Raw genomic sequence first — 23712 nt, forward strand, 5'->3', positions numbered from 1 at the left:
GTTACTGTTCTATTATTATTACTCGCTTTCCCCTCCCCCAGATTTTTCTTTTCTGTATCCCGTTCCCACCCTTTGTGTTGCAAAATTTTAATAAATATCTTGAATAAGAAAAGAAAAAAAAAAAGAAAGAAATGGGATATAAATTTCCCAACTGTGAACTATTTTTATTTGTATTTTTTTTCTTGCATGACAGATGTGTATGAATACTTGTATTTACATGGCACTAAGAATGTGTTCACACCATATTTGTGTCCTATCATATGTAAAGTAGGCCACAAATAATGAGTGCACATACCTTTAGCGCCTTACAGCAGTTTTAGCAATTCTTGTATAGTAAATTAAAGGCGCTGGAATAACAGGCTTTTTCTGAAATGAAACACTTGTCCTTGAAGGCCTCCATGTTGTGCAGTGGTTTGTTGGTTTTATACTCCAGTATTAACCCCTCTCCACGCTCTGTGCTAATGTTATCGATATTGACAGTCTTTCCATTGTTCGCGGATATTGTACTTAATCTGATTTTTGCCTGCTCTGGAAGGTCTGGGATAAGGACTTTGATATTCACAGATACCCTCACACCAAAATTAAGCACCATCATGAATACTTTGTTCATCCCGTCAACTTCTCTCACGTAGGCAAAAATATTGGCGTCATTCCAGGCGTAACACAACCAACCCCTGTGGATGGGCAACTCTTCCTTTCGTAACTGGATTATATCCCGATACAAGTTTAGTGTTGAATTTGGCTGCGTCTTTTGAACCTGTGAAAAGAATTTCCAGGCAAAGTTTGATCAACTCAGAGAAGCCCTTAACAATATAAAATGGAATCATGTCCTCAAAAAAAAAAAAAAAATACTGACACTAAATGGGAGACTTTTAAGAATATTTTAAATTCTCGGTGTAAGATGTATATACCTTATGGGAATAAAAGAAAACCAATGTGGATGAATAAAAATGTTAAAAATAGAGACAGAAAGACTCCTTGACAAATAAAGTAAAACTAAACCCAAAATGTTTTTTAACTATATAAATAGCAAAAAGGTTAAAAATGAAAGTGTTGGCCCTTTAAAAAATGATGAGGAAGAAATTATAGACTGGGACCAGGAAAAAGCAAATATATTAAATTCTTCTCCACTGTATTCACCGAGGAAAATTAAATGCCAGGTGAAATACAGCGAGATAAGGTAAACTCCCCAGTACAGGTCACCTGCCTAACCCAGGAAGAAGTACAGTGCCGCCTACAAAAAAATCTAAATAGACAAATCACCAGGTCCAGATGGCATTCACCCCCGTGTTCTAAAGGAATTAAGTAATGTAATAGACAGACCCCTATTTTTAATATTCAGGGACTCTATAGTTACAGGGTCTGTTCCCCAGGACTGATGCATAGCAAATGTGGTGCCATTATTTAAAAAGGGGTCAAAAGGTGACCCCAGGAATTATAGGCCTGTTAGTTTAACCTCGGTTGTATGTAAATTGTTTGAGGGTTTTCTAAGAGATGCTATTTTGGAGTATGACTCTATATCAGCATGGATTTATGAGGGATCAGACCTGTCAAACTAACCTGATCAGCTTTAATGAGGAGGTGAGCTCCAGACTGGACAAGGGGGAAATCGCTGGATGTCGTAGATCTTGGTTTTTCAAAAACATTTGATACGGTGGCACATAAATGGTTGGTGCATAAAATGGGAAGGACTGGGCTGGGGGAAAATGTGTGCAAGTGGGTAAGTAACTGGCTCAGTGATGGGAAACAGAGGGTGGTTATTAATGGTACTTAATTCTGATTGGGTGACTGTTACTAGTGGGGTACCACAGGGGTCAGTCTTGAGTCCTGTTCAATTTAATATATTTATTAATGACCTTGTAGAGGGGTTGAATGGTAAAGTAGCAATCTTTGCAGATGATACTAACCTCTGTAAAGTGGTTAACACAATAGAGGACAGTGCACTGTTACAAATGGATCTGGATAGGTTTGAGGTTTGGGCTGGGAAGTGGCAGATGAGGTTTAGGTAATGCACATGGGGAGGAAAAATCCGGGCTGAGATTATGTATTAAATGGAGATCACATGGGACGACTGACATGGAAAATGACTTAGGGGTCTTAGTTAACAGTAAATTTAGCTGTAGTGACCAGTGTCAGGCAGCTGCTGCCAAGGCAAATAAAATCATGGGGTGCGTCAATAGGGATATAGATGCCCATGACAAGTAAATAATTCTACCGCTGTACAAATCACTAGTCAGACCACACATGGAATATAGTGTACAAGAAAGATATAGTGGCGTTTGAGAGGATTCAAAGACTGGCAACCAGAGTAATACGGGGAATGGGAGGACTACTATCCTTTGGATAGGGGATAAGAAGTCTAGGGGCAAAGTACCCCTTTAAGGCTCTGTTTGGAACCTCTGTCGGCACTTCTCCTGGTACTATTCATGCCATCAAGACTATAGTAACCCCTACAAAAACAGAATGTACCCTTGAGAATTCAACAGGGTTTGCCGGGCAATGGGTGACTTATAGGTGTGCCTATTGTAGATTTAGTGCTACTTACTTCAACATTTACTTCTTGATAGTCCTGGTTAGTTGGCAGCCATGTTGTGTTGGCACCACTGAACCCAGCATTTGAGCTTGTATCCCACTGCATTGGTGTCTTCTCTGGATATTCTGCCTATGGAGTTAACAAAGTATTTTTAAGACCAGTTATAAAGAATAACCTCTGGACTTACTGGAGTGTGGTGAGCATTATAGTGTAGTTATAGTCTGGGCTTAAATATTGGTGAAATGTTAAATCCCACCCATTATATCATGAATAACCTTGGCAGTACATTGATAGGCTACATGAGAAATGTCTGATCGGTGGTTGCCATGAGCCCCATCTACATCTAGCATGATGGGGACACTGTAACACAGAAATTGGCTGCGGAATCTGTAGGCGCTATAAATAAATAAAATTGGAATTGTATTGTGTCTAAAGATGGTTCTAAACAGTGTTGGAAGATGAGTGACAGGGTGTAGAATAAAAGCCAAAGGGTCTCCAGGAATTAAATCCCATTAGAACCAACAGAAGACTCCTGACATCTGGCAGTACCCAGAAAAAGGACAATATATGAATCTAGAAGTTCTCATGAACCTACAACTTTTTGTAGGTTGTCCAGTACATCTTTTGTACAATTCCCATAATACATTAATTCCATATAAAACTTCATAATGGAGAAATACTCAGATGCAGAACCTACTGGGAGTCTAGAAAATGCCCAACATGAATGCAAGATACTTACTGGATTATATTGACCAGATGGGTCTGCGGTGATATTTAGCATAGGATTGTCTTGCATTCCTAATTCTTCACCATAATAAGTGGTAGGGGTGCCGGGAAGAGTCAGCAGAAGCATATTAATGACCTTCACATAGTCTGATCCCACCCGAGAAGCAATGCGAGAATTGCTGGGGCTTCCTACCTGAAAGAATTATTACCAAAAATGTAACGCTATAAACCGGTCAACCAACATACATAGAGATTGCTGAACTTTGTAACTTTTTTTTTTTGTAGAATGTATTTTGTTGGTAACATATTTTGGTTCCTTTTTTTGTTTTTTATTTTATATTTTATTTTTACTTATTATCAATCTTTTTATTTTACCACATTTGTAACCAAAATGGTACTTGATTTCTTTTAGGTGTATTTTTTACCTTTTAACAATTGACAACAAGTTTTGACAACTGAGGCACAAAATGTTTTTCAATTTGTCACTTAGTCCAGGGTCTAGAGGTAATGTCACATACTAGTGCGAAGAGACACGTGGTACCTTTCATATCTGTCTGTGCTTCCATAATGTAGAAAAACACCTATAGCTCAAGAAACAGAGCTTGGCTTCCGGTTTACTCTTAGTCAAGCAGGGACAGGGATGGGAGGGGAGTGAGGAGGCATTCTAGCTCTTAGCACTTTAGGGATTTGGAAAAGCTTCTTTGCTAAGGGGTAATGTTTCTGCTTAAGGAGAGTATCAGTAAATATGTGCGGAGACTTAGGCCATTGATGCTCCACTGGGAATTCTGGGACTAAAGTATATGTAAAGCAGCTCTTACATAGAGCTGGGCGGTATGAGCAAAAACGTGTATTACTGTATTTTTGTAAGTGATGGCGGTTCCACAGTATTTAACAGTATTCCCCCCCCCCCCAAGTGTCCTGGGCGCCGCTTCTCTTCCAACACCAACCCCCCCCCCTCCCCCCCAAAATGAATTATCAACTGCGCTGTCCCCACATCATGTCACCGCAAGCGCTCCTCTGCTCGTCCCCCTATGAGTTGCGGGCCTCCAGCGCTAGAAATCTGTACTGTACTACAAATAGCGTTTCCCGAGCTCTGGTACTGTCTTCACTGTCCTGTGCTGTGGTCCTCTAGCCGTTTCTTCGGGACGGGAAAGTCACAGAGCCGCCAGCCTATCATCGGCCGGGGCGGGACATCGCTGCCACTGGTGATAGGCTGAGCGCACTGTCATGTATGAAGCCGGCCTGCTCCTTAAATGACAGTGGGCTCAGCCTATCAGCGATAGGCAGACTGCTCTGTGACGTCCCCATCCCCAGGACCGCAGCGGAGGGACCATGAGGCCGGTAACGGGGAACGTCGGAAGGTGATTAAAGTTTATTTTGTTTATTTTTTCAGCCCGAGCAAAGTTATTTGTAGTACAGTACAGATTTCTAGCGCCGGCGGCCTTCAACTCATAGGAGGATGAGCAGAGGAGCGCTTGCGGGTAACATGATGAGGGGAACAGCACAGCTGATAATTCATTGGGGGGGCGGAAGAAAAAGCAGAACAGCGCTCGCAGGTCACATGATTAGTTCCCCCATGTGGGGACAGCACGCTGCGGCAGATAATTCACTCATTCGAGGGGAGAGGGGCCCAACCGGTATTGCGGTATGGGCAAAAATTCATATCGTGCAGGAGGAAAATTTCCGTATTCGGTATGAACTGTTATACCACCCAACTCTACTCTTACACGACCCTAGAAACTGACTGGGAATGTATATCAAACTAGAAATCTCTCCAGAGGGAAAGAAAATCCACCTACAGAAGACTGTTTTGGGACTGTTGCCCCCTCATCAGTACAGAGCAGGATGCTGGCTGGCTGGCTGGCTGGCTAGTGAGAGGCCTATTATTGTGGGACTAAAGGGTAGCCACAAAGACTGGAGATGGCTGGGGAGATATATTTTTCTTTCATGTGAAAACCCCTTTAACAGAGTTATCTAACATAGAAAAATGTTATTATAGTTTATAGGGGTGTGAATCGCCAAGAATTTGGCGATACGATTCGAATCGCGATGCCAGTGTGGCGATTTGATATATCGCGATACCGTCTAAGTGACGATACATCACGATATATCCCGATACATCGCCCACCTGGGAGCATTCATAGATCCCAATAGACGCCGCTGTCAGCTTTGACAGCGGCGATCTAGTAGTCTGGTGCTCACTTTTCTCATTTTATTCCGTCCGGGCTGCAAAATAAAAGAAAACGCACTTTATCTTACCTGCCAACGCGCCCCCGGAGCTCCGGTACAGGTGTTTGGTCCCCGGGCTGTACTCTTCTTACTTCCTGTTAGCCCGGCACGTCACACGGAGCTTCAGCCTATCACCAGCAGAGGCGGGACATCGCTGCGGCCAGTGATAGGCTGAAGCTCCATGTGACGTGCCGGGCTAACAGGAAGTAAGAAGAATACAGCCCGGGGACCGAAAACCTGTACCGGAGCTCCGGGGGCTTGTTGGCAGGTAAGATAAAGTGCGTTTTCTTTTATTTTGCAGCCCGGACGGGATAACATGAGAAAAGTGTGCACCGGAGTACTCCTTTAATAGCCAGCCGCGGCGATCGCCGCATGCTGGCTATTAGCGGCGGCCCCCGGCTACTGAAATCAGCCGGGGGTCGCATAGTACGGAGCGGGCACGAGTCGGAGCCCGCTCCATACACCCAGAGCGACGGCGTGTCAGATTCGGCCTGCCCGGCTCCACAAATGTGGAACTTTTATCTCCTGATGCCCAGGACATGCTGTTCTGGGCGTCAGGAGATAAAAATTCCACATCCCTAAAAGAATCGATTCAAAAATATTTTGAATCGATTCAATATCGGCAAATGAAAAAATCGCGATTATCGCGAGAATCGATTTTTTTCTTACATCCCTAATAGTTTATTAGGGAATAAGTTAAAGGGGTACTCCGGTGGAAAACTTTTTTTTTTTTTTTTCAACTGGTGCCAGAAAGTTTAACAGATTTGTAAATTATTTCTATTTAAAAAAATATCTTAATCTTTCCAGTACTTATGAGCTGCTGAATACAACAGAGGAAATTCTTTTCTTTTTATAACACAGAACTCTCTGCTGACATCATGACCACAGTGCTCTCTGCTGACATCTCTGTTCATTTTAAGAACTGTCCAGAGTAGGAGAAATTCCCCATAGCAAACATATCCTGCTCTAGACAGTTCCTAAAATGGACAGAGATGTCAGCAGAGAGCACTGTGCTTGTGATGTAAAAAGAATTTCCTCTGTAGTATTCAGCAGCTACTAAGTACTGGAAGGATTAAGATTTTTTAATAGAAGTAATTTACAAATCTGTTTAACTTTCTGGCACCAGTTGATTAAAAAACAAAGAAAAGTTTTCCACTGGAGTACCCCTTTAAAAGCCACAGCAGAGAATGGTTGGGAAGAGCACCGTTTGCTCTAGGGGACGTCCTACATTACACTAATCTGGGGTTCCAGCAGAGGGACAGTTTATGATCAACTTATTGTAAAGGGCTTGTTTGATCATGTAGGGTTCATCCAAATTGGACAACCCCCTTTAACCTGTTCCGTTCCCCACCACCTGATCCAATTGATCACAGGGTTTCTTTTGCATTGAGTATCCAGATGGGGTTGTTGTTATCAGCTTCTGTTGCAAGGCATTTAAGCAAGAGGCTGTTAGTTGCTGTCAGACCTAAACTCGCCCTATGCACCAGGAATAGCCTGATCACTAGGTTCTAGGACACAATAGTGTTCACATCTATCATGAGCAGTCATCAGTGCCCCGATATAAAGTAGCCAACATTCTCTGGTCCTAAAAAGGTATATACCACCACTTAAATGCAGGCACTCTATGGACATATTGACCAGACCATACTTTGTTGGTCCACAGGTGCAAGGTTTGTGCAATATATATCATGTATGAAGAAAAATGCATCGTACCATCCAGTGAGGCCATTTTCCTTTGGGCATTGATTTCATCCAAAGATCCACTTTGTCAAATACAGAATTTCCTGAGATTTCTTTGTTCAGGTCAAACAGATAGAAGTTGAGTGGAAAGTCTGCTTCCTGGATGAAGGAGTTGCCATAATACATCATTGTTTTTGCTATTGTATTCTGATCATTGGCCTCGGTGCCCATGAACCTGCAAGAATAGTCTTCTATAAGCAAGCTGCATCGGCACTCTGGATGTCCTTCTCATTCTCAAGACACACACACCTCTCCTTCAGTATAATGTCATGTAGGTTGCATTACCTGTAACGTCCTGGTTCTCTGCTGAAGGAGTTCATGGCCTGGCGGAAATCCCGCAGGATGTCGTGCATACCAACCTGTGTGGTTGTGTAGTCGTGATATAGTTCTCCATAGGATTTAATTGTGGCCTAAGGAGAAATAACATAATAGAAAACCAAGCAGTCACAGCGGTCGGCACTTGGCCTTGCAACACATTTAGCTTAAAGGGGTACTCTGTCCAAAGGATAGACATGAAAGGAAAGGGCGTGGCGTGACGCTTTGACCACAGCTACCTGAATCCAGCGTTCTGAACATAATGTTCAGAAGGCCGGGTAACTGCACGTAGACCCCTCAGACAGACATCTAATCCCCTATCCTTTGGATAAGGGACAAAATGTCTTGGGACAGAGTACTCCTTTAAATTTATTCAAAGCAGTCCCCATCCTTTGCCATATGCATCACTTGTATTTTGGGTGCTTGAACCCCGTAGATACAGTGTCCACATAAAATTCACATCCAGAAAGAAATGGGAAGCAATTACAGAGCTTCAGCAATTATGTCTTTATTTTGGGGCAAAGAAGGTACAGCATGTACGGCTGGACAAGGATGCCAACAAATCAAAGCAAGCTGGGTGACAGCTGTTGTCACTCAGCTTGATTTGATCTGTTGGCGTCCTAGCCCTGCCATACATTCTGCACCTTTTTTGCACCAAAATAAAGAATATATAACATAATATTAACTACTGAACCTGGAGATGACTGCCTCTAAACGGACTGTTGTGACAGCACTCATGGGATCTCAAGAGATTTTCACCAAACCAAGATATGAAAGTAAAATGTGACTATTGTGAGCAATTCTATATCCGCAAACCTCTGGAGCCCCCTCCTAATAACTCTTTAATTCTTACTTAAGATCCATGTAACAATTGTGAACAATACAACATTATCTGTCCACCTAAGAGGTATGAACTGCGGACACGTACCGGATCTTGTAGTTTGTTGACCTGAGGTTCATCTCGCAGGTGTTCTGCTTCCAGGAGGAACTTAGCCGCATCGACTGTAAAGCCATCAACACCTTTGCCCAGCCAGAATTTTATAATATCCTGGGATAAGAAGCAGATTAATGTAACTGCTATGGAAACTGTATTGATGAAGACATAATCCGTCTTCTTTCCATCTGATTAAGACTGAATCATCGAGAAAGCACCTAAACTATGATCAGATATTTATTGTGACATAGAAACCAAGATACACAAGTTTACAACACTCATTGCAATAGTCAAATATCTTAAAGGAATAGACAACCGTAAAGGGCTTTACTTGGATGAGGATGGGCTCATGTCATGTTTTTTTTTTCTATGATTTTTGCAAAACTACTACATTTAAATGGGCACGCTTGATAAAACTGTTTTGCTATTGCACTCCTTATGGTAAATAAAACATTTTTCTAATGTACTTGAAGTTTTCTATGTTTTATTTGTGTTTAAAAAAAGATTCCACTAGGTGTCTCCCTACTTGTCCAGAGCACATTTCCCCCTATCTCTTCACAGACTTTGGACTCCTGCTGGCCTGCCAAAAGTCCAAAATCAGGAAATGCAGTCTGTAGTGCTGAGGGGTGTGTGTGCAGCCTTAGCCAATCATAGCTCATCTCACACTGAACTGCTCTGGGCTGGGTGTAGCAGAGTGAGGAAGAAAGTTCTTCCCTGTACGACTTCAGATGATGTCACACCTACTGGGGAACACCCCTTCCCAGTCTGTTAATCTGAATGAGACTGAGCAGAAAATACAGAGCAATATCAAGGTAGAAACCTAAAAAATAATAAAAATAAAGGCAGGGGGTGGTTTATCATGATGGGGCAGTGAACTGGGAGGATTATAAAATTTAACAAGATCATGAGAGGTACTCTTTAAATGAACTATCCTGAGTTTTGTACCTAGTTTCTCTAACTCTCCTGGCGATCTTCTTTGAGATCTATAATGATGGTGTGGTGCTATGCCTGTGGAGTGGCATGACTCAGGGCTGGAGGGCTTAGTCTGGCAGAAGTGGGGTTGCCAGACTATTGGGTTACCCTTGAGGACACCAATTTAGAGTGGTGGAACATGTTTGAATTATATTTAAATCTGCAGCAAGTGTTCAGTTTAGCTCTGTGTGTGCATACCTGCAGACAAGCAATATATATGCATGTATTTTTATAGTAAGTAAGGGTTTCTTATTACCATACAGTAAATTGAAAATTAATATTTTCTTTCCCTGCATTTACTTACGTCACTTTGGATGCAACTCTTTGTGAAAGCTATAGGCTTAGGGAAAAAATGAGGATCCAAGTTCCCTAAGGGCAGGGTCACACGTGGTGCACCGCAGTGTCTTTGATGCTGTGAATACGCCGACAACAGTCACTGAGGGACTGCAGAGTGAGCTCCCAGCTGCTGCCGGGAGCTCACTCTGCAGCCCCTCAGTGACTGCCATTGGCGTATCCGCACATCCGCTGCGGATGCGCCCCGTGTGACCCTGCTCTATAGGGTATATAATAACAGGCTTTCTAAACCAGACCCTTTAGAACTTTAGAGTGTAATTTCAAAGCAGAAATTCAGGTGCAGCAGAATCTCTTTGCTGGTAATGGGATTCCGCTGCACAGTGCACACTACGGAAACTTAGCAGCGGATATCCTGACGCTGAAATTCCACCACAAAAAGAATGGTCTTGTCTATTCTTTAGGTGGAATTCTATGTGGACGTCAATGTCCATGCTTTCCTAGCACTCGGAATCTCCGGACAGAATTTTTCCAGCTGGGGATTCTGTAGTGTGAACCGAACCTTAGACATAGCACTAACTCAGGGGATAGTAATCATCAGTAGCATAGTTGTCCCTTTTTTTATGGTGGCGCTCATATGAAGGCATCACATGTACAGATACCTAGAACGGAGTTAATCACTTCCTTTTGCCACAATAACTTAATGGCTAATTTGTGTCGCTCATATAAAAGTTAATAATTATAAATCAGCGAATCTTCTCTTATTGTTGTAAAGGTTTCTTGGACAAGTTGTCAGCAGTCTAAAGTAGGTGTAGAGTGACTAATTTTATAATTATACCTTAATGAGAAAACCAGACGGTGTAAAGTTCAACGCTTTTCCGAGTTACTGCCGCACCTATTAACTGATTGAAGTATAAACTTATTAACCTTTCTCATTTTAGAGCTAATTCTCCATTCTGTGATGGAACGCAGGCAGGTGTAAACAAGATGTCAACATGTGACACGGGGAAAGATACTGGAAAGAACTGACTGAACGTCGTCAACGCAGAATCAAGAGCATCTGACAGAGGAATATGGCACAGCATTGTTCGGTGTATGCAATAGTTCTATGGGGACCAAAAAATTATGAATAAAATGTCCAAACGATTGTTGATAAAAGTGAATTAACCCTTTCCCTAATTAAAGTTTGAATCACCCCACTTTTCCCATTTTTCAAATAAAATTATGTAAACAAAAATAAAACAGAAACATATGTGGTATCACCGTGTAGGAAAATGTCCGAACAATAAAAATATTAAGTTAATCATCCTGTATGTCTGCCTTATTGTCCTGCCCTCACTAGCACCCTTGTCCTGCCCATCTTCACTAGTTAGTTGAAAATTATCCTGATACGCTGTTACTTAGTACCATTGTATTGCCAGCTATAAGTTTCCTGGGGCAGTTTCCCCATGTGCCCCTTGTTCCTGGTTATTGTGTGGCTGTTTCATTGTTTCCATCACATTTGTCTATGTTTTGTCACCCTGACTTCTATAATTCTGTATTTGAGCTTTTGCATCCCATCCTTATTGGTTGTTTCCTTGTTTTACTTTCCTATTTGAAAAAATAAAACATTTAATTCTGAACACTGAACTGAAGTTAAACCGCAAGGTGAATTACCAAATCAAAATTCCAATAGAAAAATACAGATCACTCATCAAAATGAGCCCTCATACATCCCCGAAAATAAAAGTGTTGTAGGGGTTAGAAGAGCACATTTTTAAGCATACTAATTATTGTACAAAAGTTATAATTAAAAAAAAATTATTAAAACAAAACCTACACAAATTGGGTGTCATTGTAATCCTATGGACCTACAGAATAAAGATAATGGGGTTTATTTACTAATGTGATCCCGACTCTTTTTTGTCGGGTTTTGCACCCAAATTGTGTCGCACGTTCCATGCGACACAAATTGCGACCAAAAAAAAACAAAACCCTGCAGTTTCTAAGAAAAACCCAAAAGTGGGCGTGGTCCCGACAAAAGGGGTGGGTCCTCGACAGTTTTGAAAAATCCCAACATATTTACTAAAGTTTCCACAGAAAATGTGGTGGATTTGAGCTGGGAAAACCCCTACAGATCAGAGCATGTGTAAAAAAAGCAAAACATAGGGAAAAGTGCAAAATGTAGGGAAACCTTAGTAAATACCTTGGGAAAATACCTGTCGGAAATCAAAACCCACAAAGAAAACTACACTCCACTCTTCGTAAATAAACCCCAATGTGTCATTTTTACCGAAAAGGGCCTTGTGTAGAAACAGAGGCCCCCAAAAGATGGAAAATGGCGTATTTTTTTGTGTGTAACTGTAGGTTTTGTTGGAAAATGAGTGATGATGTTACAGAGTACAATTGGTGGCGCAAAAAAATATAATGGTCTGTTGGTGGAAAATTTAAAGCGTTATGGCTATTAGAAGACGAGGAGGAAGTGAGAAAATAAAAAATGAGTTTTCAGAACTCTCCAAACTTTTTGGAATTACTAAAATAACCTCTTAATAGTGTGCCATGCAAAGAAGCATATGGCATGCCCATGGCAGAAACATTGTCCTACCAATCTGGTGTGGAACGTCCATCTATTCCTCATTGGAGAGATTTATAATAGAGACTATGCTAACTCTAAGAGTGTGCTGGTGAATGGAGACATCTACACCAACTACATAGGATAAGTATGACCATCAGACTCCCATTCCCACAGGGCCATAGTCATGTAGTTGTGTGAGAGTGTGTGTGTGTGCGTACACATTTGACTCCTAAGGGTCTTTGGAACTGCGGAGAATAACATGGGGTCTCTATTTAGACTTCTGGTGGAAACAAAACATGAAGTAATCTGTACAACCAGGTACAAAGTTTTTTGCACTAGCTCCTAGATCTATATCCAGACCTTTTGTCAGGCAATATGTATCCTAATATGACAAAGCATTTTTTACTGATTTCGTATTTCCACTTACCAATATTTCATCTTGTACATCAGGATTGTGGAAATTTAAGTCGGGTTGCTCTTTACGGAACTGGTGAAGATAGCATTGCCTCCTTTCACCGTCATATTCCCAAGCAGAGTCTCCATATACACTCACCTAAAAATAACGGAATAATGTTAATGCAGAAAAATTATTTACTTCTAATAGGTACAGGTTTAGAAATTGAATATGACTCCGGTTACATAATAACAAAAAAAAATTGGGTATCATTTTTTGTATTCTGAACAAAATTAAAGAGGTTATTTGGTGAGAGGAAGGGGAAGGCTGGACTTCTGTAACACCATTGCCTGATGAATTTCCTATTCCTATTTAGTCTTATAAACAGATTTTCAAATTTTACAAACATTAGGTTCCCCAACAGGGAGAACCAATTTCCTCTTGTTCTCAACCCCACCACTAAATATAAACATTACAGAAAAGCAAAATATGCACCAAATGATCTGAGAATATCACAGAAATTCATGCACATATGATATGCAGATCTATAGGCTGGCATGTACATTACTCGTAAATCTATGGTAGGCGAAACCTCCTTAAAGAAGTAGTCCAGCATCTAACAACTTATATCCTATCCACAGGATAGGGATAAGTTTCAGATCACAGGGAGTCTGACTGCTTGGATCCCCTGCCCGGCACCCTGGCTCTGTGCATGAATGGAGCGTGTCAACCAAGGCATGAAGCTGCGACCAACATGCCCTCTCCATGCATCTCTATGGCAGAGCCGAAGATACCCAAATACTGTATGTCCGGCTCTGCCATAGAGATATATGGAGGGGGCGTGTCAGCCGCAGCTTTGTGCCGTGGTCAACAAACCTCCATTCATGAGGATAGCCGGGGTGCGCTGGGCGGGATATCACGGGGGTTATCTGGTATCTAAGAATAAGTTGTTAGATACTGGATAACCTCTTTATTTCTCTAGAGGCGAGACCCGGATCATCAAGACCATTGGGGGGGGGGGGGGCACCCTAATGAAGCACAATGAATATATAAATTATATACAGCATTCTAGCCACTACTACTCTGCAAATCTTCCACATAATCCAGTACACTGACCAACGGAGACCTAATACACCTATAAACTTATATCAATAGATCCCTTCCAAAAGGTCTTCAGGGCGGCGCTAGACTACATCATATGAAGAAGGTAAGCATCAGGGGGAGCACAGAGGACAATAGGAATCAGTCATTATACAAACAGCATAGAGAAATTTAGTCCTATAGACACCATGAAGCAAATAAAGCTGGGAAAGCCAAGTTGCAGAGTCATCGCCAAGGACTTTCTCCAATGGTCAACCAAAGGAACACTCCCACTTCTCTCTACTGTTTGGGTTTTTATGTGAAACAATATCAAGCAAGGAAAAGTACAAGTTTTAGGGTCACGGCAGATGGTGGATCCTCTGGGCCTGTGTGGATGATGACGTGAGCCATGACAAGGAGCGGAGTCTAAAGGTGCCTCTGGTTTTCACCAGAGCCCGCCGCAAGGTGGGATGGTTTTGCTGTGGCAGGCAGCACCCAGGTCGCTACCCCTGGCAAGACTCGTCCACACAGGTTGCTGGGATGTGGCATGGCACAAAAGGAAACAGGCAAGATGAGGTCAAGGTAGCAGTGGGTCAGGGCAGATGGCACAGGTGCAGGGTCAGGTAACAGAACAAGGATAAGGAACACGGATATCAGGAACACAGTATGCTTTCACTAGGGCACAAGGCCACAAAGATCCGGCAGGGTTACAAGGGAGGAGTACTTAAAGACAGGGTGCAGGTGTAGACACTTAATTAAATGAGTACTGGCAATTTAAATGTAAGAGCTCCGGAGGCGGGGGCACGTTCACCGTCGCTGCGAGGACAGGAAGACCAGGGAGGTGAGTGACGGGCTGGGATTCGCATGCAGGTGCGTCCCGCGATGCGAGTCCTAGCCCCGCCCGCAGCGGGGCCATGACAAGAGAGCGCTCACGACCAGTGTGTCTGGCCGGAGTGCAGATGTTACAACAAGGCTGAAATTAGGTCCCCCGCTGAGGAGAGGTCCGTTACTATCTAAGCCACCACCAAATTCTGAGAGATCGCCAACCTCTCCAGACCCAGGTCAGCTCAGAAGGCATGACATAATTGTAAATAACTGTAAAACATAGGGTTAGGAAGGGAAAAACGATCGAGGGGACGTTTGACACCCTTCGAAGGCCCGTCCCCTGCCAGTCCCAAGAACCAGATAGTAAAATTGGCCTGATGATTTCCACTTTCTGGTTTCAATTTGGGAAAAGGGAAATTGCCTGCTCGGCCAATCAATTGTCTTGTGTTATATCAGACATACGAGTATCCACAAAGACCAAATTAAAACAATATCTATACAAGACATGCATATATTTAGAAATTCTTGTTGAAACTTACCCAGTTATTGGGTGGGGTAGTAACATAGCTTCCATTATATTCGCAGTCATGCCAAATATAGTAGTCAGTATATTTATCGGTTCGATTTCTGCTTAACTCGAACCACTTGTGTTTGTTGCTGGTGTGATTTGGGATTAGATCAATGATAAGTTTTATACCTAGTGGATGAGACGATTGGGTGATGGTTAAGATCTAGGTACAGCCAATGAAATGAGCCTGGCTCATAAATCACTTTCTATTACCTTTGTCATGGAGACCAGCAAGTAGGTTCTCGAAATCACTCATGGTCCCGAAACTAGGGTCAACAGATCTGAAGTCTTCAACTGCGTATCGGTAGTCTTTCAGAGTGGATGTGTAAAAGGGAGCAACCCATACGGTGCTCACATCCAAATACACAAAGTGGTCTATCTTTTCTTGTACTCCTGGAAAGTTTAAAAACCATTAGGATGTTACAAATGATAGCAAAACAATGAGACAACAGGACAATCTATACGAGAGAACTGACAATCTAAAGCAGTTTTTCCCAACCAGGATGCCTCCTCCAGCTGAAGCAAAGCTACAACTCCAACCATGCCCGAACAGCCGAAGTCTGGACCTTTGGGCTGGGCCTATTGTTATGTTAAGCTCACTTGGGGATCCTTTGGTATTCTGGTGGACCTGTCTAACAATTGTACCGCCTAACCAGGTGACAACAGTCACATGGGGAGTTTGTATCTATTAAACTTTCAGAACATCCCTCCCTCCTAACTATGGAGGCTTGGTCTCTAGTGGATCTAATGTTTATTGGTGTTTTTTATGGATGATAACCCCATTACAAAAGCTTGATTATGTTTATTTGGCATACCAATTCATTATGTTTTTTTCCTGTAAATCTCTCATGTGGTGCCCCTTATCACATTCAGAAGACATTGTATTTGTCATACTCCCACAGATTTGTCAAGATTTTGAATATATAATAGCAGCAGAGCTGAGGAGCTCAGATACAGCCAGGTGGAGCCAGATTGGCTTTGTTGACAATCCAGGTCATGCACTGGAAAAGCAAGACAGGAACAGAGGGATCAGGCTAAAGGAGAGTCAGGTAACAGGCTTGCTCAGGAACACAGGGTCACAGGAAAACAGACAGTTACCTTTGCAGTGAAGAAACACAATATTGCTCAGGCTCCACGGGAAGGGAGAAGTGCTAAAAGTCATAAAGATGGTGTCTGGCAGGATTTAGAGGACAGGAATCATGGACGTGCACGGAACCTTAAAGTGACAGCACATGCACCCATGTGGCCCCTACAGGGTGCGCCTGCAACAGTGCAGAGGAAAAAGTCCGGAGCTTGCAGAGAGGAGGGAGAACAGAGCATGTGGCTCAGCTGAGGCAAGCAGCAGGACATGCTGCACACCGATGGATACCGACCACCGGCATTACAGAATTTGTCTAGAACTTCTCTAAACTATAAAAAATAAGGTAAGGTTCACCTGGGGAAAGCAGGGCATGGTTCAAGTAAAGGGGTTCCCTTACCCTATATAATAAATATATATATATATATATATATATATATATATATATATATATATATATATAATAGTGTTTAGTAAGTATATTTTTTGGGGAAAAAATAACACATCTTGTTCCCTAGTTTTATCCACATTTCAAGGGTTCCCAGCTTAGGACTCTGGAGGACCTATCCTATAGATGTATTACCTATATATTCTGATCAGATTACAATGAATAAAAGCTGGAAAAGCTGGATGGGAAGCCACCATGCACACTAGATGGTTGGCTAGTTCAGCTGAAATTGTCATGTTTAGGCAACATTAATCTAATGTACATGATCATATTATTCTCATACTACTACAATATTATGGTTTACCATCCAATCAGCCCAAGGATGATCTTAAAAGGTGATCACTACTGGGCAAGGGACATTTAAAATCTGGCAATATTGTAACAGTGGTCTCTGCTATCTATATTGTTGCTTTAGGACAGCTTATTCAAGGACACAGCAAATAAAACAACCATCATTATCATGTTTTCAAGAAGATAATCTGAGCAAAAGTCCTTAAGGAAGGCATTAAACCATAAAACAATAAAATCATCAAAACCCTATATTTCATAGTCATCTGGCATCATACTGTATGTACGGTACAGCCACTTACTGTATTTTTTTAGGCTAATTCATTATTTGCAATACTAACAAGGGCAAAGTACACCTGTAATCCACTGGCAGTGATCCCTACAGGACAAAGTAACTGTATAGCTGTAACCTAATAGTGAATAGATCCGTCACATACCATCACAAACACATGTAATGCTGAAATCATTTGGTTTGTATTGATTAATATGGGCAAATTTATAGACATAAAATAAGAAAAAATATTATTTATATATATATATATATATATATATATATATATATATATATAGCAGGACTTTGCAGGATTAGTCTACTATGTTTTTTTTGAGTCCCACAATCATAACATGTGGGCATATGTGTTATTTTATTGCATATATTTCCAACTTCAAACTGTACAAATATAGAATTTTTCAACATGGAGATGAGAAGGCTAAAAGGGTACTCTAGCGTTAAACAACTAATCCTGTATTCACAGGTTAGGGGATAAGTGTCTGATGGTGGGGGGTCTGACTTCTGGGACCCCTCACGATCTCCAGAACAGGGCCCTGAATTTCCCAGCTGCATGCAGGACAGGGTAAGCACACGCTCCATGCATTTTCTATGGAAGCACTGGTTCTATACATGTGATATCTCTAGTGCTCCCATAGAAAATGCATGTAGCGTGTGCGGATCCAGCGCTTTATGCAGTAGGGAATTTCCAGGCCCCGTTATGGACATCGCAGAGACTGGACACTTATCTCCTATCCTGTGAATCGCCACACACAATGATGTAATAACGTTTCCATAATAGTCACAGTGGGAGACTAATGGGTGCATCTCGTTATCATTACATAACCTTCCAATTTTCAACTTGGTTTAATTGGGTGCTCGGACACTTATGGCTATTTATTTTGCCTCTTTGTCCTATTGACGTAACGGGTATATATTTATATTAAGGCATCTCTATGAGTTGTTATCATTATTATTATTAGTTTTTTCTAATTAATATATTCTAAATATACACTACATAATATGATCTCTTTTCTCACCTTGCGTCATCTATTCTTCATTATGTGTCAATATTATAAATTGAAGGCCTTGGTTCAAGTGACACATAAGAATATATGGCCCATGGGTATGATAGCAGCTTCCTTACTGGTAGAGTGTAAATACACTGCTTTTAAAAATAAAGGGAACACTAAGATAGCACATCCTAGATCTGTATAAATGAACTAATTGTATGAAATACTTTCGTCTTTACATAGTTGAATGTGTTGACAACAAAATCACACAAAAATTATCAATGGAAATCAAATTTATCAACCCATGGAGGTCTGGATATGGAGTCACACTCAAAATCAAAGTGGAAAACCACTCTACAGACTGATCCAACTTTATGTAATGTCCTTAAAACAAGTCACAATGAGGCTCAGTAGTGTGTGTGGCCTCCACGTGCCCGTATGACCTCCCTACAATGCCTGGGCATGCTCCTGATGAGGTGGCGGATGGTCTCCTGAAGGATGTCCTCCCAGACCTGGACTAAAGCATCCGCCAACTCCTGAACAGTCTGTGGTGCAATGTGGCATTGGTGGATGGAGTGAGATATGATGTCCCAGATATGCTCAACAGGATTCAGATCTGAGGAACAGGCGGGCAAGTCCATAGCATCAATGTCTTCCTCTTGCAGGAACTGCTGACACACTCCAGCCACATGAGGTCTAGCATTGTCTTGCATTAGGAGGAACCCAGTGCCAACCGCACCAGCATATTGTCTCACAAGGGGTCTGAGGATCTCATCTCGGCACCTAATAGCAGTCAGGCTACCTCTGGCAAGCACATGGATGGCTGTGCGGCCCCCCAAAGACATGCCACCCCACACCATTACTGACCCAATGCCAAACTGTTCATGCTAGAGGATGTTCAAGGCAGCAGAACATTCTCCACGGCATCTCCAGACTCTGTCACGTCTGTCACATGTGCTCAGTGTGAACCCGCTTTCATCTGTGAAGAGCTCAGGGAGCCAGTGGAGAATTTGCCAATCTTGGTGTTCTCTGGCAAATGCCAAACGTCCTGCACGGTGTTGGGCTGTAAGCACAACCCCCACCTGTGGATGTCATTCCCTCATAACTCTCATGGAGTCTGTTCCTGACTGTTTGAGTGGACACATGCACATTTGTGGCCTGCTGGAGGTCATTTTGCAGGACTCTGACAGTGCTCCTCCTGCTTCTACTTGCACAAAGGTGGAGGTAGCGGTCCTGCTGCTGGGTTGTTGCCCTCCTACGGCCTCCTTCACGTCTACTGGTAGCGCCTCCATGCTCTGGACACTACGCTCACAGACACAGCAAACCTTCTTGCCACAGCTCGCATTGATGTGCCATCCTGGATGAGCTGCACTACCTGAGCCACTTGTGTGGGTTGTAGACTTCGTCTCATGCTACCACTAGAGTGAACATTCAAAAGTGACCAAAACATTAGCCAGGAAGCATAGGAACTGAGAAGTGGTCTGTAGTCACCATCTGCAGAGCCACTCCTGTATTGGGGGTGTTTTGCTATTAGCCTATAAATTTCCACCTGTTGACTGTTCCATTAGCACAACAGCATGTGAAATTGATTGTCAATCAGTGTTGCTTCCTGAGTGGACAGTGTGATCTCACAGAACTGTGATTGACTTGGAGTTACATTGTGTTGTTTAAGTGTTCCCTTTATTTTTTTGAGCAGTGTATTTAAAGGTTGTCCGGTCCCATTGTGGTTCGTCTGGCTTGTTATTTTATGTGTATGGGGGTTCCCTTTATTTTTTTGAGCAATGTAGGTGTAGAGTAGAACAGTGAAGAGTTTCTGGTTATATTCATAGTATTGGTGTCTGGAGGACACAGAGGTAACCAGAGGGGGACAGTGGAGTCTAGAGAAGAATAGATGAGTGTGGAGGGCACAGAGAAGTCTGGAGGAGGTCAGAGAAGTTTAGAGGGGACAGAGAGATCTGAAGGGGACATGGGGGTCTGGATGGAAACAGAGGGGTCTGGTGGGGACATAGAAGTGTGAAGGAAACAGAGGTAAATTGAGAAGGACAGAAGAGTTTGGAGGAGGATAGAAGAGTGTGGAGAGGACAAAGGGGTCTGGAGGTAGACTGAGGGATCAAGAGGGGACAGAGGTAGCACGTGGGGGAAAGATTGGTCTGGAGGAGGACAGATGAGTCTGAAGGGTGACTGAGGGATCTGGATATGACAGAGGAGTCTGGAGGGGGAAAAGCTAACTGTACAAAGGGTTCTGGAGAAGGTCAGAGGGGCTGGAGAGGACAGAGGCAAATGAAGGGGGACTTAGGAGTCTGGAGGAGGACAAATGAGTGTGAAAAGGACAGAGGGGTCTGGAGAAAACAGAAGTAACTGAAGGGGGACAGAGAAGTCTGGGGAGGATAGAGGAGTGTGGAGGGGACAGAAGAGTCTGGAGAGTGAGGGATATCATGGGGACATAGGAGTCTGGAGGAGCGGAGGGAGGACAGAGCATCGTGCAGGATGTTTCATTGTGATATGGGGCCTCTATGGCATCCATATACAGTCATTAAAATGTGATCTTTGCTGCCATGTATCAACATATTCTGTCAAGTAATGGTGCATTTGACCAGACAGGGCTTGGTTAGGATTATTTTCTTTTTACAGATTTTCTATTTTCTGACTAGTATCATTTATTTAACAGTCTCTCTGGAGTTATACTTATATAACTTCTCTTACAGTATACAGTTATATGCCGAAATAGTGTTTCTCATGCACTAAAGTGTTTCCGACTTGTTTTGGTGGGGTTTTGTGCTGAAATCTGTCTGCACCAGAATTTGCCTTTCGCTGTCCAGACATGCTGGGAGTTGTGGTTTTGCTGGAGGCCCCCTGGTTGGGAAACAAGGGGGTACAAGCTTTTTATATTTGTCAGGCTTATTTTTCTTTCTCGTCATTCTTTTCCTTACTGACAGATAGTAAAGTGCATTTTGGTTTAGAAAACTCCCACCATGAAATAATCTCCATAATAGAGAGATGTATGTGGGCGATTGACCCGTGGGAGAACTGTTATATTAAGGCCCAAAGATTCTCATTGATTTCCATTAACCCATGTTTTCCCCTTCGTAGCTCAGAGGTCCCTAGCCCAGTCCTTAAGGCCCACTAACAGTCCAGGATTTGAATTTTTCTATGTTGTATTCTTATGAAGTAACTGGAATGTTGGTGGGCCTAGAGGACAGGGTTGTCTACTGTTGTAGAGCACAGACAAACACTGAAGTGAGCAAAAAACAGTAAACATTTAAAGAATAAAACCTTAAACATAGCACATACCCTTAAGATCACCAGAGCCATCACTGTCACTGTCTCGGAAGGACTTTGGGTAGACTTGATAAATCGGACTTCTCTGCCACCAGTCAAGACACTTGGGAGAGAGGGCAATAATTGTGATGGTGGCCGCTATTATGGCCAGTGTTGCTACGATGATGAGCCAAAAGAGGATCTCTCGGGTAATTCTATAGCATGGCTGATTAGAAAAATGGAGTAGAACATTTTTTGGCATCCCAGCGTACGGCTTCAGAGGGATCTGGTCTTCGGTAGAATCCAATTTAAGTGTGTACATTTGGTCTTCGATAAGGCTATTTTTTCTGCTTTCCAGTGTGGCAGGTTCATCATTCGCTTGATCAACAACAAAACCATTGTTCTCCACCCCTGTCTTCTTCATCTCAACTGAATTTACCTCCTCAGTCATGGCCACAGCTAAGCCAACCTCTGACCAGGGACATGCAGAAGTGGTGATGACTGGAAAAGTTTACCTGAGGTCTGCGAGCACACCACTGTGAATTCCCTTTAAATACCTGAGCTTAGGTCAAGGTACAGAGAGGCAGAATAATACAAAGTTCTGGTAATCATTGATGGTCCACATAGGCATGTCGACCTGAATTAATGGATGTCCTCAATCTGTCTGTAGTGTAGCGCTGATAAGAGGAATATGCGTTTGCTCTCAGCAGCTCGGGAACAAACAGTAAAGTACAAGTCAATCTTGGCAGCGTGATCGCTCTGAGGAAGAACAATGGTTGTTTGATGCGCAAACATTCCTGGTGAAGTTCACACAATGGATCCTTTCTGGAGATGGATTTGACTTTCAAATATTGTGATTGTGAGAGTCTTACGAAGTCTTAGCTTCATGTTTTGCATAAATACACAAAAAAGTGCGGGGAGTCTAAATCCAAAACAACTGTAAGGTGAAGTACAGATTGCTTTTTTATTCAATCTCTTCAAAACAAATCAAAGGCAAAAACAAATTCTTCTTGAAGGAGATTTATCAAGGACATGAACACCCACTTTAAAGGGGTACTCGGCGCTAAGACATCTTAGCACCCCGTTACCATCAGCCCCTGGAGCATGTTCGCTCCGGGTCTGATGACTGCCGATCACGGGGCCGGAGTATTGTGATGTCACGGCTCCTCCCCCAAAATGCTTTTGTAAGCGGGTTTCCCGAGTTTTGCTAACGTGCGATTTATTTATCAAGTTCATGGGACTATTTGATAAATAGGGCACACGTAAGAAAAAGTAAGTTAAAAAAAATTGTCATATAAAAGCCATACGTATGAAAAGAATGATAAAATCTCCTTTCTTATTCCTTTTTATTTTTTTATTTTTATTTATTTCCATACGTTCTTCCAGACTGATATATGTGAATAACTATCTTTCTCATCTCTTCAAAAGTTATTTTTTATTGTGGCAAAAATGTGCTGCTTGTTGAGACCCTCACATTTCTAGTAGGGGTTTATTTAAAGGGACTTCATTATTTAAAGGACATCTGCAGCAAAATCCAACTTATCCCCTATCCACAGTAGCACAGTGCTCTCTGCTGACATCTCTGTCCATTTTAGGAACTGTCTCGAGCATCATATGTTTGCTATGGCGATTTTCTCCTACACTGGACCGTTCTTAAAATTGACAGAGATGTCAGCAGAGAGCACTGTGCTCCAAAAAGAAAAGAATTTCAACAGTTAATAAGTACTGGAAGGATTAAGATTTTTTGAATAGAAGTAATTTAGAAATCTGTTTAACTTTCTGGCACCAGTTGATTAAAAAAAAAAAGTTTTCCACCGGAGTACCCCTTTAACGACCACGGACATGAATGTACGTCCTGGTTTGGCGGGACTTCGCGCACCAGGACGTGCATTTACGTCCTGTGTATGACAGCGAGCATCGGAACGGTGCTCGCGTCAAACACGGCAGGACCCGCCGGTAATGGCCGACATCCGCGATCATGTGGATGTTCGCCATTAACCACTCAGATGCCATGATCAATACAAATCACGACATCTGTGGCATTGCGGTACTTTGAATGGATGATCGGATCGCCCGCAGCGCTGCCACGGTGATCCGATCATCCAGCATGGCGGCCGGAGGTCCCCTCACCTGGCTCCGGCTGTCTTCCAGGGTCTTCTGCTCTGGTCTGAGATCGAGCAGAAGACCACCGATAATAC

At 42.5% G+C, this 23712-nt stretch overlaps 1 protein-coding gene across 1 annotated transcript; it reads right to left on the reverse strand.

The window, feature by feature from the left end:
* Nucleotides 1-136: 136 nt before the first annotated feature.
* Nucleotides 137-22340, reverse strand: SLC3A1 (solute carrier family 3 member 1). Its single transcript, XM_056568126.1, has 10 exons — nucleotides 21548-22340; nucleotides 15375-15554; nucleotides 15133-15290; nucleotides 12722-12847; nucleotides 8472-8591; nucleotides 7514-7638; nucleotides 7202-7403; nucleotides 3273-3452; nucleotides 2546-2662; nucleotides 137-757 (listed from the first exon to the last, which is right to left on the reverse strand). The coding sequence occupies exons 1-10, from the start codon at nucleotides 21963-21965 to the stop codon at nucleotides 317-319; spliced, it is 2067 nt and encodes a 688-aa protein (XP_056424101.1). The 5' UTR covers nucleotides 21966-22340; the 3' UTR covers nucleotides 137-316.
* Between the last annotated feature and the right edge of the window lie 1372 nt (nucleotides 22341-23712).

Source organism: Hyla sarda, chromosome 3, assembly GCF_029499605.1.
Source record: "Hyla sarda isolate aHylSar1 chromosome 3, aHylSar1.hap1, whole genome shotgun sequence".
Classification (NCBI taxonomy): Eukaryota; Metazoa; Chordata; class Amphibia; order Anura; family Hylidae; genus Hyla; species Hyla sarda.

What these genes read in the sequence shown, in the direction of transcription:
- SLC3A1 (XM_056568126.1), bottom strand. Translation starts at nt 21,965, where the DNA reads ATGACTGAGGAGGTAAATTCAGTTGAGATGAAGAAGACAGGGGTGGAG. An exon ending in TGCTGGTCTCCATGACAAAG is followed by an intron (nt 15,291 to 15,374) that starts GTAATAGAAAGT and finishes CTCATCCACTAG; the next exon opens with GTATAAAACTTATCATTGAT. An exon ending in ATCAAGAAGTAAATGTTGAA is followed by an intron (nt 758 to 2,545) that starts GTAAGTAGCACT and finishes TTCTTTTCACAG; the next exon opens with GTTCAAAAGACGCAGCCAAA.